The sequence below is a fragment of the Equus quagga genome, chromosome 6, assembly GCF_021613505.1.
Source record: "Equus quagga isolate Etosha38 chromosome 6, UCLA_HA_Equagga_1.0, whole genome shotgun sequence".
NCBI classification, from domain to species: Eukaryota; Metazoa; Chordata; class Mammalia; order Perissodactyla; family Equidae; genus Equus; species Equus quagga.
In genome coordinates, this window is record NC_060272.1 from 69,613,611 (window position 1) to 69,632,161 (window position 18,551).

An 18,551-nucleotide genomic window follows, 5' to 3' on the forward strand; every position below is an offset into this window, starting at 1 on the left:
ACAGTATTCTTTGTAACTTCAGGAATTTGGAATGAAATGTTCAAAATTATGAAACTTTCAAAATAAATTATGATGTGTCTATCTATCCAACAGAACTTTATATATTCATTAAAAACTATGTTTTAAAAGGTAACAATGAATTTGGAAAATGCTCCCAATCTAATGCTAAGTGAAAAAAAATTCAAAATTTGGGATAAAAGTTAATCCAATGTTTTTAAATATGCAAAGAAAAAAACTGAAAAGGAAAATTTTCAAATGTTATCAGCTCTTTCTTCCTGGTAATATTACAGGTGATTTTAATGTTTCTATTTGTAATTTTCTGTGTTTAAAAGACTATAATCATCAATATGTATTACTTCTATATTTAAAGTTAATAAACTTTATATAAGAAGAGAGAGTGATAATTAATGATGCCAAAAGCATAATTAAAATTTACATTTAAACTAAGGAGCAAACTCTAGTAATAACCAGCCATCCAAAAATGTAGTGGAATAATCATTTGGTCAGTAACTGATCTTTTGTGTGCTGTTCACTGAAAAAGGCCCGAAGGATTCAGAAATAAAAGTACCAGCCTCAGCTAGAGGAACTCAGGACTGGTGGGGAGGCTGAGAGGGAAACAGACAGGCACCCACAATGCTCTGTGATAAGTGCTCCTTTGGAGATGGCCCAAGGCGCTCAGGAACATTGGAGAGGAGGAACAATCCAGCCACTGGGATTTGTGGAAGGCTTCCAGGAGGAGGCGACATTTGAGTTGAGTCTTGAAGGATGAGTGAAGGCAAAAAGTCAGAGGAAGGGCATTCAAGTAGAGGGAATGTATAAAGATACGGAGTTAAGGGAGAGCAATAGCTTTCTACTGTGCATCTCATTATGCTGAAATTCAGGGGAGGAAAGAAAACCTGAACCGAATCAGTTACTACAAGGATAGAGAGAGAAAGACCGAAGCAATATTAAGAATTTTGGAGTTTAGAATGTCTTCTAGATCTCTCTTGGACACCAGATGGCTGGTACGATCACTTGGCGAACACAGGAAATAGAGATGGAAGAGCAGGTTTAGAGGGAAAACTTTAGAAATATCCACGAATAAGGTAAAAGATATACGGCACTGGAGCAAAATCACTCATTTATTCTACAAGCTGGTATTGAGCAGGACTGTCGGGGCCTGTTCCAGCTGCCGAGGACGCACCAGTGAATCAGACAGACGAGGCCTCTGCTCTTGTAATGCTGCTCAAGGTTGACCAAAGAGACGGACCACAGGCAAACAAGAAAGTGTCCAGAAGTGACAAGTGCTATAAAGAAAATTAAACTGGATGTCATAAGAGGGAGTAATGGGGTTATTTAGATTGGGTGCCAGGACAGGCCCCTGGGAGAGTTCAGGAAAGAGTTGGGCTAGAACAGCGCTATGATAATGATAACAGTATTATTGATGGTAGTAGCATTGATGGAATCCTCTGTTTGTGCCAAGGGGATTATCTCATTTAATCCGCCATATAATCCTGAAGGTAGGTAGTGTTGAGGGGCAGAAACATGGCCGGAGTCAAATTCGACTCTGCCTCCAGCCACACTCTTAAACACAAGTACTTTCTGTCTGTACCAATTTGGACCTTGAGAGCTGAGGGTTGAACCATTCCATCGGAAGGAACAGGGTGGTCCAGGGATGCCGAAGCATGAGGAAAAAGGGGGGTCTGAGAATGGAAAGCCAGGGCATGCCAACATCTGAGGGGGTAGCAGAGGAGCTCTGAGGACAGACACCGTGTGGGGCATGGTCGGGGGAGGAGGAGACCCAGGGGAGCGTGTAGCCTGACAGCCACACGACAAGGCAGTGTCACAAGGAAGGGAATATCAGCAGTGTCCCATGGTCCACATAACCCCACAAAGGACAACAACAATTAGAAACGTTCTAGATTTAGCAGCCAAACAGTTATTGGTGACCCTGGCAAGACAGGTTTCAGTGGGTAGTGAGGGAGCCCAGATGGCAGTGTTGATGAAGGAAGCCTTCTTTCCAAGAGATACAGGGTACAGGCTGTGGCCTAGGTTATGGTGGTGGTTGTTCTGCGTTTTTTCTAGTTTGGAGAAGGCTGAGACTTGAGGATTGAGCCTACAGAAAGAGAGAGCAGTTGAGGATATGGGAGATACAGGAAAAAACTGACGTAGCAAAGCCCCTGTAGGGACAAGGAGGGATGGTAAGCAGAGCACAGGTCAAGGATGAGGTCTTGGGAAGGGAGACACTTCTTCCACTGGGATGGGAGGGGAGGGAGTAAGTAAGAAGACAGGAGGTGTGGGGAGTTGCCTGATTTCTTTTCTCTCAAGTAGGCAGTATTGTCATCTGCTCTGCTCGAGGTGAAGGTGGGAATCCTACCTAAGTTTCAGCTTTGAAACAGGACTTGTGGACAACGGGAGTGGACGCTCTCTAAGGACCTGTATAAAGGACTCCAAGTAGCCCCGAGGTTTCCGTTGAGTTTGAAACCCTTGCCATTTGTGAGGCTGCCTCCGCACAGCTGTGAGATTTCCTCCAGCAAGGCCAGCAGCCCCGGGGGCTGGGGGGGGGGGGGGGGGGGGGGGGCGCGGGAGGGAGCTAGGCGGAGCTGTGTGGCAGAAGCTGCTCAGGCAGCACCTGTTCTCTGCAGATCACTTCAGTCTTTCATCTGGCTTCACTTGGACAGCCCTGAATTCATAGGCCCTTCAACAGCCAGAACTAAACATATTTGCAATGCCAGAATTTATCTTCAAATTAGTCATTTAAAGAAAACTCCTAACCCATGACATCTGAAGATAAAATATGTATTAAAACAGAAAATAGTAGGAGCCCAGGATCTTTACACCTAAGTGATCAGGGAAATCACTTGAATGTTCCTGGTACTGTTCTATTCCAGTGTATGTAATGTTACAACTATTGCCTCTGTTTGATTCTATTAGAGATCTGTTTTAAAATTACATGCACAGCTTTCCCCAGAATGCAATTGTGAAACATTTTGTTGTTATACTGTACAGTAGTCACTCGCAGATGACACAAATCTTGCTCCTTGCAGAGCATTCCCTTACCACTACAAGCATACAAAACAGAGGATGTAATCAAAAGGGTACTTGGCATGGGTCCAGAAAGCAATCTGGATTAGTCTGTAACTGGCTGCCATAGTTTCAAGTCCATTTCTGATCCGTGACTTATTGCTTCATAACTGACAATTTCAAAGGTTTACCAGGATGGCACAAAAAAAGCTCAATCATTACCCTCTAGCTCATTCTGAAGTTTCTTTCACTAGTGAACATTTTTGAATATTTAAAATAACAAAATAAGATAATAAACACTTTTTATCATCATTTCTCCCCCCATTCTCTACCAACAATATAAACTGGTGGAGGGAATATTTACTAAAAATGTGGAGTTGTAGAAGGCAGCTGTTAATTTCTACTCCTTAAGCCTGTAGCAATTTATATAACAGAGGGAGGATGGACACTTTAATTTTCAAACTTCACATGTAGCACCTGAAATGAAAAACCAAAGAGGGAGAAAGTAAAAAAACCACCAGCTGACTAAACTTTGGTTCTCACTTGGCGGTCTGGTACAAAGACATTTAAAAAGAAATGAGATTCGAGCAATTTTACTGTTTAGATAATTCAGAAAACTCTCTTTTGAACTATTTCAGCTCCTCTCACGAACTTGAGATGTAAGCCATTAATCATTATCAGTGAATTACATCCAAGGTTGTCATAATTACTTTCTCTGAGGTCCTCCAAGCATTTTGGAAGCAAAACCTCGAGAATAGCAGGACACGTCAGGCCTGAGCTCTACGTCTGCATTTTATGATGGAGGCCTTGGAGCCTGGAAAGTGACTTGGACACCATCTCCTCAGGTATTTCTTAAACAGCCAGCACATTTCCTCCCTCTTCCCTACAGGAATCAGAGTTAATTTCTAATAACAAGCCTACTTTATGTTATTGGCTAAAATACCGTAAAATTCTTCTGTTTTCATATTTCTCTTCTTCATAATACCTAACTTTTCAACTGCATACAGATTTTAATGCTTTACCAGAGTATGTAAATCTACTTTATGTAGGCTCCTCACGGTTTCATCTTAATTATTTACAATTTATTTTCCTTCTACACTATGGCTGTGTAATGAATCTATTTTGACTCTTTAAACCACTTAAATTTGATTGTAGACTGCAGCCAGAAAATCATTTCATTGATGAAACCAGGAAACAGTAACACACAATACAAAAGCACCAGTTTTGAACTCCAAAAAACCCTCCAAACTGAGTAGCTGATTTCAAGTGATTTGAACTCAAGAAAACTAAGATGAGTTATTATGGCTCTAGCTGTGACATAGTTTATGATTGTTGTGATGCTGGCGGTTTCTGAGACTGAAAGACGGAAACCATCAAGAAATAGGAGGAATATGGTGCAGCCCAGGGTCTGAGTGAAATTGAAAAGGGGGTGAGAACTCCCTCAGCGGGGCCATGGGGACCACGCTGCCAGGTTTAGGCGAGGGAGGGAGAGCTCGCTGGGGAAGGAGTGGGGCGCTAAGCAGTCCGGGAGAGAGGGGGAGGGCGGGGGAGGGAGGAGAGCGGAGGGAGGGAGAGGAGGGAAAGTGGGAAAGGAGTAGAGGAGTTGACGGAGCGCAGAGGTTAACCTTGCGGGGCGCGCGGGGTGGCTAGGCATCCCGGGCCGTGCGCGCGGAGGAGCCACCAGCGCCGGACGGCGGCGTACCCATGTCGCGCCCGCGGCGGGTGCCGGGACCCCAGCGGGAGTCCCGGGTCTGGCGTCTCGAGTCGCCTGGAGTCTGAGTTGCGGGCCACGCGGGAGTGGCGGTGGCGAGCCCGCTGGTCGTTATGAGGACGGATCTAAAATGACCAGCAAACGGAAACCTTTCCAAACGCAGCTCCGGCGGTCCATCAGCGAGCAGCTGCGGGACTCCACGACCAGAGCCTGGGATCTGCTGTGGAAGAACGTCCGGGAGAGACGGCTGGCAGGTCGGTGCCCGCGACACGCCGGGGCCCGCGGGGGCGGGAGGAGGCGCCGGCGTCGCCCGCCCCAGCCCACCGCCAGCCGCTGCGGAGGGCTCCAGGCACGGGTTTCCAGAGCCGGGTGTGGGCCAAGCCGGCTGGTGCACCACCCGCCCTGGGCCCGGCCCCAGAGCCCGCCGCCCCGCGCGCCCCGCGCCCCGCGCATGCTGACAGCTCGGCCGGCGCTGCACGTGGGGCGAGAGCAGGGGTAGGGGTTACCTGGCCAGTCTTCCTTCGGGCGGCCGCTTCGCCTGGGCTTGCCTGCCCCGCCGCCGTCCACCCCTGCCCAGTGAATGAATGAGGAGGGCCCAGCCCAAGTGGCCCTCCACGAGGGCTGCCCCTCTCCCTACTTCGCCTTTTCCACATGGGACATGTCCCTTGCCAGTGTCTAGTCTCCACAGCTCTGACAGACTAGACGTTTGGCGGGTAGAGGGAGAGGATTGGGGGAAAGACAGGTGGACAGCTGTTGGTGCAAGCAGATAGCTGCCCACAGCCTCTGTCCTGCTGTGTATCAGGCTCTGCTCACTTTGGGGTTGCAAAAGAGGGGCCGCCCTTTTGGAATCCATTGCCTATGAATCAGAGGAAGAGAAGAGGTGATTATTAGTCAAGGAGTCCTTAATCCTTGCTTAGGTCTGAACGACAGCCCCTTTCTTGGCACCTCCACCAGCCTTCAGGCTGTGACCTTACGCGTGTGCATGCTCCATGGAACCTTCTTTTTGTAGGGCCGCAGATGCAATGAGAGGTCTGAGTCTTCTCAGAGCCCTCGCCGGGAGCTTTGGGTCTGGTTAGTCACAGCATCATTCCCGCCCCACAAAGGGAAAGTAGTCCCTCCTGGTAGCAGGGTTCCTAGGCAGCGCAGTGTAGGATTTAGGACTGCTTTCCCCAAGCATTAGCTGCTGGAAGATGTTCCAGGAATTGGGGAAGTGTGGTTGGAAGGGCCCCTGAGCTGACTACAAGTCCTGTCTCTGGACCTTGTTGCCTCCTGTCTCTCCAACAGTATCTCCTGAGTTGGCCAGTGACCACAGGGATGGAAGAGAGTTCTAGAGAAGAAGAAGGTATGAAGCCTGGGCAGAGGGAAGGGATGCCAAGGGTGAGATGGGAGATTCTAAACTTCTCTGGGCTCCTCCCCCTTTTCCTTAGTGTAGAAGTAATTTGCTAGATGCTCTGCCGTTACAGGAATGCAGCCACATCTCTCCATCAGCCTGTCATCATTCTGGAGTAGATGCCGTGTTTGTCTCCTTGAGGGTTAGGTCCTTATCAGCCTAACTGATCAAATTAGAAGTAAGGATTGCAGCCGATTCCAACCCTCAGTGTGGTCAGCTTAAAATGTTCATCCCATATTTTCTCTCCGACACAGTGGCCCCATTTAGTAAACACTCAAGAAATAAACAGACTTTTCAGTCTGGACCAGAAATAAGTTGTGGTAACCCAGTAGTTTGACTGTTGATTTTTAAAGACCTCTATGTGCATTGCAGACCTCAATTAATAATAATTAATAATTTTCCCTGTTATCATGCTGAATTGTATAATCTACATGATGAAAGGTGTTATAGAAATTTTTGTGGTCTAGTAAACTTTTGTTGCTTCATAACTTCAGAATGCTTGCTGCAAATGTCTCTTTTATAGCTTCTGTTATTTAAGTTTGTTAAATTTGTTAAATCAATGGATCCTCAGGAAACAAGAAGTCTTTCCAGGAGGGCTGCCAAGGCTGTGCTGGGTTTTTTTAGAAGCCGAGGCCAAAGATGACTGCAGCCTTGTCTTTTTCAAAAGGAGTTCTGGGAAGGAAGAGAGTGTAATGTAAAGACTTAAAACCGCTAAGATTGTCCGGGAAAGTCATTTATTCACATGAATCTTAGACACTGCAGTTCAGTTAAGGCAATGGGAGAAAAAGTTTTGATTCTGGGAAATAAACCATAGGTAGAGATTTTAAGATCATGAATACATAAAAATTAAGGCTAAAAGTGGCTTCAGAATGGTGAGCATAAGAGTTCTCCCAGAGTAGTGCAATTATTTTTTAAAATAGTGGTATGAGGTTTTAAAATGTTTAATCAGAATATTAATATCTGCTCACCCATAATCTGCTTACCGCTCTGCTAACAGTGGATGCCAGCAGGTTATTCAACTGGGACCAAACAATCCTCTGTGAAGCAGACTTCTGCTTCTCTCAGCAAGCTGGGATGCTTGCCACAAAACCAAGCCAACTCCATGAAGGAGCTTTTAGATGCAAATTGATTTTCTTGGGTTTTCTTGTTAAGGTAGCTAAAATATGGAACTTTGGCTATGAGACACTGAAATACTTAAGTTATTAATGTTGGCATCAATTCTAGGTGAAAGGGTTCTTCATTTGTAGAAGTGTGCTTTATATGGTCCAGTTCACAATGTCAGAATAACCAACTAGATGAATGTACCCCCAGAGAGCATTTGCCCCACCAAGGCATCATAAGAGGCTACTGGCTTTTTCTTTTTTTCTCTTTTAGCCTTTTTCTATCAGATAAAAGTTAAAATTTTCTTCTTATTGCCATTAGTCAATAGAACAATAAGTGTCTTATGACAAACTTGTGTTTGTTGTCTACAGCATTCTGAAGGTATTTGATTCTCCCTTTTGCTTTTTGACATCCCAAGGAAGGAAATTCGAATTCTAACTCACTCTTACTTCTCTTCCTGAAAGGCTGTCTTGTCAATGAAACAGAAAGACAAGAAGAACTAGAAGTACTTAAACATATTGAAGCCTTTGGGTTTCTGTGCTGTGGGACCATATTTAGGAAGGAGGGGGTTATACATAATTAGGAAAAGCATTTCTTAACATTTGTCACAATGACACAAATAATGAAACCAATGGAAAGATAAGATGTGAATGATGTTCAAACATGTTCGTTTCATTACAAAATTGTAAAAGGGAGTTATTGTTAAAGAAGGACTGATATTGTGAAGTCTTCTTGGGCTTTCCAGTTCTGTAGTGGCTGCCATATTTTCAGCAGATTGTGGGGTTTTTCCCAATGAGTACTTCTTAATTTCCCAAGACTCTAATCCTCATAAGGGTCAGGGAGAGTTTTTCTCACCGGTCATCTCAGTATCGATTACTGTAACAATGGTGGTAATTGTTGTTTATTCCCAAGATGACAAAGTTCATAGTGTTCAAAGCAAGATTCTAATTCAGGTTGTCAGAAGTCAAAGGCCATCTGTTTCCATTTTCTGTTACATTACACTGCCTCCTCCATAGCCTTTCTGGAGACACATGGACCTCAAATCCTTTCTCAAAGGCTCGCTGTCACATGCAGTTAGTTTAAAAAAAGAATAACAATGGTAGCTGGAAAAATTGCTCTTTCTTTCCTCCTGAAGTGACAAAGTTAACCCCAGGCACCTAAAATAGCTTGTCCCCTAGTCATCCTATTGGACTGGTTAGTATATGGGCTTGTAGAGATTTGAAACAAACAGCCATACGTCTAGCTTGTTGGGGGCCGCTATGAGTTGTGCCCTGCCCACTACCATCTCTTTAAGAAGCCAAGGGCTGCAAGAATAAGACACTGTCATAAAGCATAAGTGTAGGTTTCTTCAAGGTGGGCGAGTGACAGTTTCTTTTGGCTTCCCCACATCCCAAATCAGCCACCACTGGTGAAACTTCTTAATTTTTGAAGCATCATTCAGTTCTCTAGGCGGAAGCGTATCCTTTAGCTTTCGGTGTTTGTAGGCAGCTTGATCTACTTTTCGAATGTTAAGGTCTGAGAAAATCCAATGGGTTTTCTAAAGCTTTCTGTTCCTTTATTTTAAAGCCCTACTCTATTTTAATGGAAATGTAATCCATGTGTTTGATTCCTTTATACTCACATAACAATATTTAGGTAGCTTGTGAACTAATTGATGTCCAAGTCTTTTGATCTCTTTTATAGTCTCATTTTAAATCATTTCTCTTAGACACAGGAAGTTATACTGCTGCCAAGAATAAACTACCTTAAAACACTGAAAAGTTTGAGTTTCGTTAGAAATGCTAATTCCACCAAATTTCAGTGAGTTCTCGTCATGTTAAAACAGGTTCATTCATTCTCAAAGTCAACAGTAGCATCCTGTGATGTGATGTCAACACGAGATTGGGACTTTAATGCAGAGTGAGATCAAGAGTGGAGCATGGGCCATAAAACAGTTTCTTATTAAAATCTACATGTGTTCCGTGATATCAAAAAGAAGAGGATGATACTAGCTGATCCCTTTCATGTGTTTTATATCAGTCCTTCCTTTTTATTATCACTTTACTGTAAAGACCAGGCCATCCTACTCTGTCAGATTTTTCCTTTCAACATCTCTTGAAAAAAGAGTGATTTAGATGTGATTTATATTAACAGTAACCAAGAAAAAAAAATCTAAGTCAAATAAATAAACAATAAAATCAGAGAACACATCACTTATCTAAGGGTTTTCAACTTTAGCTATGTATAGATTCATCTGGAGACTTTCAGAAATATGAATGCTCTGGTCACCTCCCAGAGATTGTGATTCAGTTTGGATGGCACCTGGGGATCAGCATTTTTTAAAGCTCTGCAGGTGGTTCCAATGTGCAGTCCTGTTTGAGAACCACTGACTTACATTAACTACCATGTGATAACTCGCAAAAGTCTACGTCCAATACAAGGTCATATTCTAAACCTCAAGGAAAAGTTTTGCTTAAGTGAGGTTAGAATAAGCCTGCAATAATTCTGCAAAACAGAATAAAAAGGCCAGTATGCCTGGAACGTAATGAAAAAAGGGGTACAAGTAGGTGGCAGGAGAGAGTGTCAGAGGTGTGGGTGGGGTCAGGTTCTAAGATCAGGTTGGGCCTTGGTGCCAGGGCAGGAAGTTGGATCTGGTTCTACACATGATAAGAAGCGAAGGATTTTAAGCAGAGGAGCAACAGAACCTGAATAAATTTCTACCAGAGTGATCGAGGTGAGAGATGAACAGTGACATGGACCAGGGTCATGGTGATGGAAATGGAGAGAAAGGGACAGATTTGGAATATGTGTTGGAAGTAGAGACAGCAATGCGGATAGATTGGTCATTGCAGGTGAGGGAGAGGATCAAGAACTCCTAGGTTTGTAGTGCCGTGGGCTGAGCTGGAGACAACTGGCAGATTTGCATTTTGCACTTGTCAAAGGAACTTTCTTTTGTCTAAGACAGAAGAGTAGTGAGGAGTTCTCTTTTGGCCAGATTAGGCCAAAGATGCCTATCAGACATACAAAAGTAAAAATCAAAGAGTTGGATGTTACAAGTATAGGTTTGGGAGAAAAGTCAAACCCAGAGATATAAATCTGGGAGTTACTGGCATATGGCATATGTCTAAAGACTTCGGGCTGGATGGGGTTACTTAGGGGGAGATTATGCGTAAGAGGAGGGGGCCAAGGACCAAGACCTCGGGCATCCTTTATTTGGACCGCAATATTTGGGCTTGAACTGTGTATGCTATACGTGTGGTAAATTTCTGGAGAATTAGAAAAATAGCAATACTGTTCCTAAATTCAACATTCTTATAAAAGAACAATAGTAGTGCTATATCGAATGACCTTTTGTGACAGATTTATTTATTTGGTCCCAGAACTGTTGGTGAATAAAAATAATCATAAAAAATATTTCTCGTTAAAAAAATAGACCTTTTCGATTTAGAAGTGATATTGCAAAGTAAAAATAAATATTTTAAATAACAGTTGAAGGAAAGACTTTTCAAGGTTGCCCCTCATACTTAAAAAATAGAAATATAGTTAATTAAATAGAAATGCTCTTCTCAGGAATACTTCTGTGGTTACTATAACTTGTTGGCCCCACGTTTAATGAAGTAAGAACTTTATATTCGAAAGGTGATTTCTTTAGTGTCATGATATCCGGGAATAGTCTAACCAAATGAAGCTTAGCTTCTAAGAAAGGTTCTGTATATTGAATTTTCCAGTATTGCATCATTTACTGACCTTTATCAGTTATGCTTTGTCCCTAATAAAGTTGATTGAAGGGAAATTTCTCAGAGAAAAATAAATAACAACATCTTAAATTTTCGTGTTTGTAAGGAGAGTAAATTAAACTTGGCCTAACCTCTCTGCTATATGCTTGCTAACCCTTGGAAGTAACATAATTTCCTCCCAGAACTGGAGCAAAGAAAGAACCATTTTCATTAATTGCTGATGGCTGCTCTGAATAAGAGACACAAGCCCCACTAGTTGGCTAGAATTCTTTGAGAAGACCATTTGATACAAGTTTTGTGAGCCACCAACTTGATCGTTTAGATATGGGGCACATGTCTTTTGAAATGAATATAGTCTCCTCATTTGTGCTTTTTAAACCTTGTCTTGAACAAAACAACTTATAAAGAAAAATTTGCTTGGAGACCTTGTAGTTTTTCTGGGGGTTTATCTAATAACATATTTCTATCCTGCTCTTTTGCAAGTTTAGTGATAATTGCAAAATGAAAATGACAGTGGTTTGAAAAGTGTTACAACATTCCTGGGCTTTTTTCAGAATCCTTGAACGTTTACCCCTAAAACAGTCAAGTTGAAGGACAAACATTTTTGCCATGTTTGTAGTTAGTCAATAAGTATTTATTGAGCCATGAAATAGCATCCTTGTGAAAGCATGTTGGGACTGTAGTGCAGGATATTAATTCAGTACCGTGGTTTTATCCTGGCAGAACACACAAACTTTATTATGCTGCTCAAATCACTTAACTCATCTATTTAACCAGAAATAGAGCAAGCTTCCAGAAATTGCAAAAGGACAGTATAGAATGTGCCATGACTGCACAATATTGTATTTGTAAATCTGCTGTCTCAAGCCATCTTACATTCTCAGGCAAAATATTTCCTTAGTAACATATTTATCTAAAATAAAATTTTAAGAATCTTACGGTTCTGTTATTTCATGTAATAGAGCATATGTTATCCATATTTCATCATGGCATACTGTGTTTGTTGAATACTTTCTCCTTCCTATATAGGAAATTAAATGAACAACAGAGAAAATGGTTGTGCAACCCTATGAAAATTAAAACATTTACTCACAATGACGTTAAATTGGAAAGTCTTACGCTTCTTGTCTTCTCTCCATCTGGATAAAGTGAAAACATTTTCGGGTTCCTTGAAGGATCTTTGAAAATGTTTTCTATCGAGCCCTAATATTTATCATTAGAATAATGGCCTAAAAGTACGAATATTTGGATGTCTTGAATATAACAGTCTAAGTTATACTAACCTACTGCTGCATGAGGATGCACAGGTTGTCACAAGGATGGCAAGATACTGCTTCCCTCCATTGCCTGACGCTGAGTAGTATTTATCACACATCTCTCCCAAACGTGATGGGTTGCACTTTCCTAGCCATGAGGAGTTGTCCCCATGGTCTTGGAAATAAATTACATATTTATTTTAGTCCCAAGAAAAGACTTCATAAGCAATAGACATAAAAGAAGAGCAATTGTTAGAATGAAAATAAGTCAAAAAAGCTTTTACATGTTTCAAGTATTGTCATATAGGCTGTTTTACTCTTTCCGGAAAGAAAGAAGAGAAGCTTCATGCTAGGTGTTTGATTTCTAGCTCTTAAATCTGAATCTGTGTGCTCTTAACCCTTCAGAGCAGCACTACGATGGTGGAAAAGGGATTGAAGCGACTTGAGATATCATCATATGTATAAAATCACAACTGTGGAACGGTGATTAACGTCTGTGAAATTAGCATCAGTTCGGTCATAATGTTGATGTAAATATTTGCCACAGCTGTGGCTACAGTGCTGGGAGCATAGATGGCCCGTTGTAAATGCATGTCGTTTTATTTTTGGTGCATAGTGGAGAGCGGGCCTCATGGTTTTGGGCATGATGGAAAGTCATTGGCTCAGCGTCATGATCTAGTGGTTAACAGCAGCGACTAGAGCCAAGACTACAGGGGGTTTAATCCTGCCTCTACCACTGCAACAGTGGGTCCTTGAGCGAGATAATCAATCTCAGTGTTCCTCAGTTTTCTCATCTTTAAAGAGGAGGATAAGCATAGTACTTACCTCATAGGGTTGTTATGAGGATTAAATGAGTTAATATTTTCAAAGCATTTAGCATGGTGTCTGGCCTCTCATAAACACTGTATAAGAGTTTATTTAAAATATGTGTATATATATATATATATGTATGTGTACATGTAAGTAGGAAATAGAGCAACAGAGACGTATTTCCTGATAAAGGGGATGCCTTTAGCTCCAGCCTTAAACCACCTACCTCTTTGACACCTGGGTTCATCTGCCTTATTCCCATATCTGATGAACCCATTCTAGATCCCATGTTCGGGGATTTCCAAGTGCTAAGACATTAGTTTCACTCATTTTGCTCTGACTGGGATAAAAGAAATCAACTACTACGTATGTCGTTAGCATGGCTGGCAGCATTTTATATAAATCCACTTATAGGATGAATCGTTCATTATATGAACATTTTGTCTTTCTGAAGATCATCAATCATGGTTTGTTCATCAGAATCACCATCCGCTTTAGAGCTATGCAACCAAGAATTCATTACCGTGCCCTTGGCCTAAATGGAATTTGATGGAGACCTAATTAAAATGAGAGAAGGTGGACTAGATAATCTCCAAGGTCCCATTTAGCTTTAAAGATCAATGAGTCTATAAAATTAGACCATTTGTCTAAAGGAAACTTAATGCTGTAAGTCTTTTAGCTCCCTTTCTGTGTGGATTTCATAGGATGTTCTGATAGAAAAGAGAGAGGGCAGAAGCCCAGAAGCATCCCCAAGGATGCCTGCCAGTGTCATTCTCTATGCTGCTTTGATGACCTAGCCTCCATCACAGCAGCAACTTAGAACTGCTACTTTCTGTTACTGGAAGTACACCTGCCAGAATTGGAGAAGGAACAGGAAGTGGACAAGCTAGGAGTCCAGGGCCTGAAACACCTGCGGAATCTCAGCAGTCCCTGCCCCACACTCAGGCTCAGAAGTGCCCTGCACTTAGTTTAATGCTCTGCTGTTACCATTTTGAAATTATTAATAATTGTTGACCCATAATAATCGAAGGCCCATATTTTCATTGTGTACTGGCCTGGCAAATGATGTAGCTGGTCCTGCATTCAGGGAAAGCCGATCTCTTGTCGAATCATGCCTTGATTTGTGAGTTTACCTTCATTGGTGATTTGGTGTTATTTAAGTAAGATGAAAGCAATGTGTAAAATCACAGGATATTAGATCTGGAAGGGACCTTGGAAGCCTTCCCTTCAGCATTTGCAATGTACAATCCACGTGCTCTGTGCCCCTTGCTTTTAGGGAAGGTGATCTCCCAGGACAGAAAGTGTGTTTGTTTTATTTTATTGTTTATTGATTCTGACAGCATCATTATGAAATAAGGCAGCAACATCACCCCTAGTGTTTACAGAGTTATAATGGTTATATTTTAGTTATTACATATCTTGAGGCAAATATTTTAATTAGTTTTTTTAAGGTATTGCGGTACTTAGGTATAATAGGAGATTGGGACAAATTCCAACTCTTGGCATGCTGGATTTTCAGATCCGAGGCTTGTTTTGAAAACTTCTTAAGTAAACTCTTTCTTAATTAAAAATTTATTTACAATACTCATAATACATTAATTCATTAAACCACTGCTATTAAAACCATTAAGGCTGTTTCCTGTGTAGGTTTCACCTAGGACTACTTACTCAGAAAAGGAAATTAGGAGAGGTGGTAATAAAGCCTATAATTTATCACCAGGGATTTCCAGCACATATCTGCCAACATTTTATTTTGTCGTTATGTCCATCTGTCTCTGTGAAGAGCTCTAAAGCTGACCAGAGTCTAGTCTCATAAAGTTGCGTGGGTTAAATCCTCTTTTGCTAACAGAAGCTATACATAGAAATCCCATTTAATAATGTTAAAAAAAAACACATTTTCCTTTGAAAGTTAAGTTCATTATTTAGTACAAAGTATTTCTGGGCAATTGAATAAAAAAAGAGTGCATGCATTTTCATTTGCTCTTAAGCTACTTCAAACAAAAATGTATTTGCGTAGTTCTGAGGAGTAAATAAGTAGGCAGATGCTGTCCCTCATAAGCAGATGCTAGCCCATATTGTAGGAAAGTAGACCTGCCTGACAGCAGGGCCCTGGCACCAAGGTGGGCACAGGTGGTGGTCCACAAAGAGAATGAAGTGGCAGTGGCCTGGTCAGCCCATTCTGTGTGTTTAGCTCTGAACACATGAGAAGAATGAAATATGTAAACAGCTTTATCAAAGAACCCTAACAAGTTTTACTTTCCAGATAGGAAATCTGTAGGAGTAAATTAAACCTTAATAGCAACAGTCATCAGAATTCAGAAATCTGAACTATAAGTATCACTCTGGACAAAGTCTCCTGTATGAATCCTCGAGTGTAATAATTTGCTCAAGTGTCTGTATTTGCCCCTAGGCTGCAAGCTCCTCCAGGGAAAGGATGTTGTCTTCTTCTCTGTGATGGTCCAGTTGCCCTAGCATAGTCGCTGGGATATAGAAGGTGCACAGTGAACGCTTGTTGAGTGAATGAATTAATGAGAATTATGATATTAACAGCTACCCTGCACTGGACCCTATTGTATGCCTGGCATTGTGCTGAAGACTTCATGAATTTTCTCCTTTGATGCCCAGGCTTTGGAGCAGGTACTACGAGGGTCACTATTAGCACACACAGCAGCTTGCTGTGTGGAAAATGGCTTCCTCTCTGGGCTCATGAATTAGAAAACAATGAACAAACAGTGGCTCCTCTGAGAAAGTGGAAGCCCATGGGCGTGCAGGCAGGTGAGTATACCCTGGGCTGAATTTCAACCTCCGTGGCCCACCTTGGCAGCTTGCTCTGTATGGGGCACAGCCTACACAGTTGTACACGGTGGCCCTGGGTGCTAATACTCTCCCCACTTTATGCATGAGGAAACCAAGGCTTGGAGAGGGTCAGTAACTTGTTGGTGGCACATAGCTACTACTTGTACTATGTACTACTTGTAGCTATGTGGGTTTGTGACAGTGGCACAATTCACATGACTCGTAATATTTGTGAGATTTTGATGACTCTAGGACCCACATCCTACTCACAGTGTAACACTTAGGAAGGGGTAGCTGTTTATGGGTGTCATAGTGACAGTATGGAACTATTTTCAGAGCCCTGCCCACTGTTACCTCAAGGTTACCACAGGGTGTGATAGGTGGGAGCTGACTGTGGCATTCTGGCATCCCAGGGTCCCCATGATAACAACGATGAAGATTAAGGATGATCCTGAGTATTTGTGTAACACTTTACAGTAAGTGTTTTTCCGTTAAGATAATGCGACAGTGGCTTAAAATCAATCGGTTCTCACAAAAGTCCTTTGAGGAAGGCAGGGTAGGTGCTAGGATCCCTACAATGTTAATGAGACAAATGAGGATAAGGAAAATGACGGACTACCCAGGGTCTCACAGCCAGTGAGGGGCGGAGGGGCTTGAATCCAGGCTTCTGCTCTGGTCACCCTCCTGCCGCCAGTGTGAGTCTGCTCTGTAAGTTCAGTCAATTGCTGTTGACTAAACCCATGGTTCCCAAACCTGACTAAGCTTCAGGACACCAGAACAGCTTTTCAAAATACAGGCTCCTGGACTCCTCACCAGACCCACTGAGTCACAATCACCCCTTGGGGGCAGTGTATATGAGTGTGTGTGGGGGTGTCTGTTGTATGCACTTTTAACAAGTCTCCTAGGTGATTTTTGTTGTTGTTTGCTCACAGCCTGCCCGGCGCTGCCCTATCACCAGTAACTGGCAATGGCTCTAAACTCTCATGGTTATTCCAGGCTCCATGCCTTGTGCCGTGCAATCTCTTCCAGTCCTAACACTTTCATCTCCCTTCTGCCTATCTACATCCCACCCATTTTCAAGGACTAGCTCAAGTCCTTCATGATTTTTCTGCCAGTGCCATTCTGGCTAGGCCCATTCCCACCTCGCCATGATCTCCCCCTTCCATATCTGAGGGCCTCTTGCGGGTGAGAGGACAGGAGGACCATGAGGGCCTGCTGAGTGTCACGCCCCTGATTTAGTGCTTTTCCACACGTCATCCTGTGAATCCTGTGGACTATCACAGCAAGGCACTGGGGTCATGATCATCGTGCCCTTTTTAAAGACAGGGTAAGTGAGGAAACTTGGCCGAGGCCAATACAGCTAGTAAAGGCCAGGGTCTCATCTGGCTTCAAGTTCCTGCCTTTCTGTTCATTCTGTGGACTGTTTCAGTCTGGTTCTTGTCTCCCCAGCAAGATTTTTTTTGTGCTATAATAAAGTTTGTCTTACATTTTAAAAAATTCTTTTACCTCCTGCTGTATAATCCACATAGTAAAATAACCTAGTCATTGAGGCAACAAAAGAATGAATGCCTTTTCTTACTTCTGTGAATCACTTCCTAGCAAGCTTCAAAAAGGTGGATGATATTGATAGAGATAAAATATTTATTTACTCAAGCTCTTTAGTATTACTGGGAAATTCCAGCCAACATCCTATCTTCTTCTTTGTTTTAACTCAAAAGAACATGAAATGTTAGAGCACATGGAAGCCTTATCGATTATCTGGTCCAAGCCATTCATTTTATAAGAGTTGATTGAACCTCAGAGAGAGTCAATTAACCTGTTCCAAGTCACATATCTCCTTAGTGATAAATTTGAGATTAGAGTCCAGCTCCAAGTCACACCAAGTGGCTTTTGGGATTAAAATGAATTTGTCCTTGGCCACTCATTCGTAAGCAAAATGGCCATTTCTGAAATTAGTCTAGAGTACAAACTTCTTGAGGGAAAAATGGTACCTTAGCTTTAAGAGCCTTCCCATGAGATACGTTTGTGTTTGTTGGCAGCCGGACTCACTGCCTCAGTGACTAAAAGACATTAAAGCAATCTGATTGCTCCCTCCTAAATGCTGAGTTCACTTCTGATGGCCCCGAACCCTGCCTACCCTACTATGATCCCATCCCTAGGTATTTGGCACACCTGTCAGCTCCATGGGTTTGAGCAAGGTAACTTTTCTCTGTCCTCCAGCCTCCTTCCCAAGTGCGATTGGAAATGGTCATTTTGTTGCTAAAGGAAACTAACACTGTTGTTGTTATCACGCGTTAGGGTTGGGAAAGAGGAGAAAGAGTAGTTGAAGTTTAAGTATTACTAAGATGGAAATGTTCCCTTTTGGCCATTTTTAAAAATTGTATAGCTACAGAAAAAGATGAGGTTTATTTTTAAATCCCCAAAATCATATGATTTTTTTTTTTCATAGAGACTCCAGGTTCTCATTCAACAAATATTTATTAAGTACCCACTGTGTCAAACACTGTCTAGCTGCTGGGGATCCAGTGGTGAACAAAACAGACAAAATCAACGCCCTCATTGGGCTTCCTTTTGAGTGGGGGAGACAATAATAAACAAATTCATAATATGTAATGTTATAAATACACATCATGAAGAAAAACAAACAATGTGAAGGAGCTGGAAAATAAAAGGAGGTGCTATTTTGGATCCGATGGTCAGAGAAGGTCTCTCTGGGGAGGTGGTCTCGGAGCAGAGACATTCAGAGATCTGGGGGAAAGAGGCAGAAG

The 18,551-nt window shown here is 42.3% G+C and overlaps 1 protein-coding gene across 5 annotated transcripts in view; it reads left to right on the forward strand.

Annotated features, from left to right (window-relative positions):
* STARD13 (StAR related lipid transfer domain containing 13) overlaps positions 1–18,551 on the forward strand; it is a 488,843-nt gene that overhangs the window by 271,316 nt on the left and 198,976 nt on the right. For 2 of the 5 annotated variants that reach the window (XM_046664323.1, XM_046664330.1), the window contains exon 1: positions 4,629–4,968. The exons of 2 other annotated variants lie outside the window; for them this stretch is intronic. In XM_046664323.1, coding sequence (XP_046520279.1) covers positions 4,845–4,968 — 124 coding nt within the window. In that variant the 5' untranslated portion in view covers positions 4,629–4,844. Of the gene's footprint in view, positions 1–4,628; positions 4,969–5,998; positions 6,057–18,551 lie in introns of those variants that run through there. One more of the 5 variants, XM_046664328.1, reaches the window with a different exon arrangement.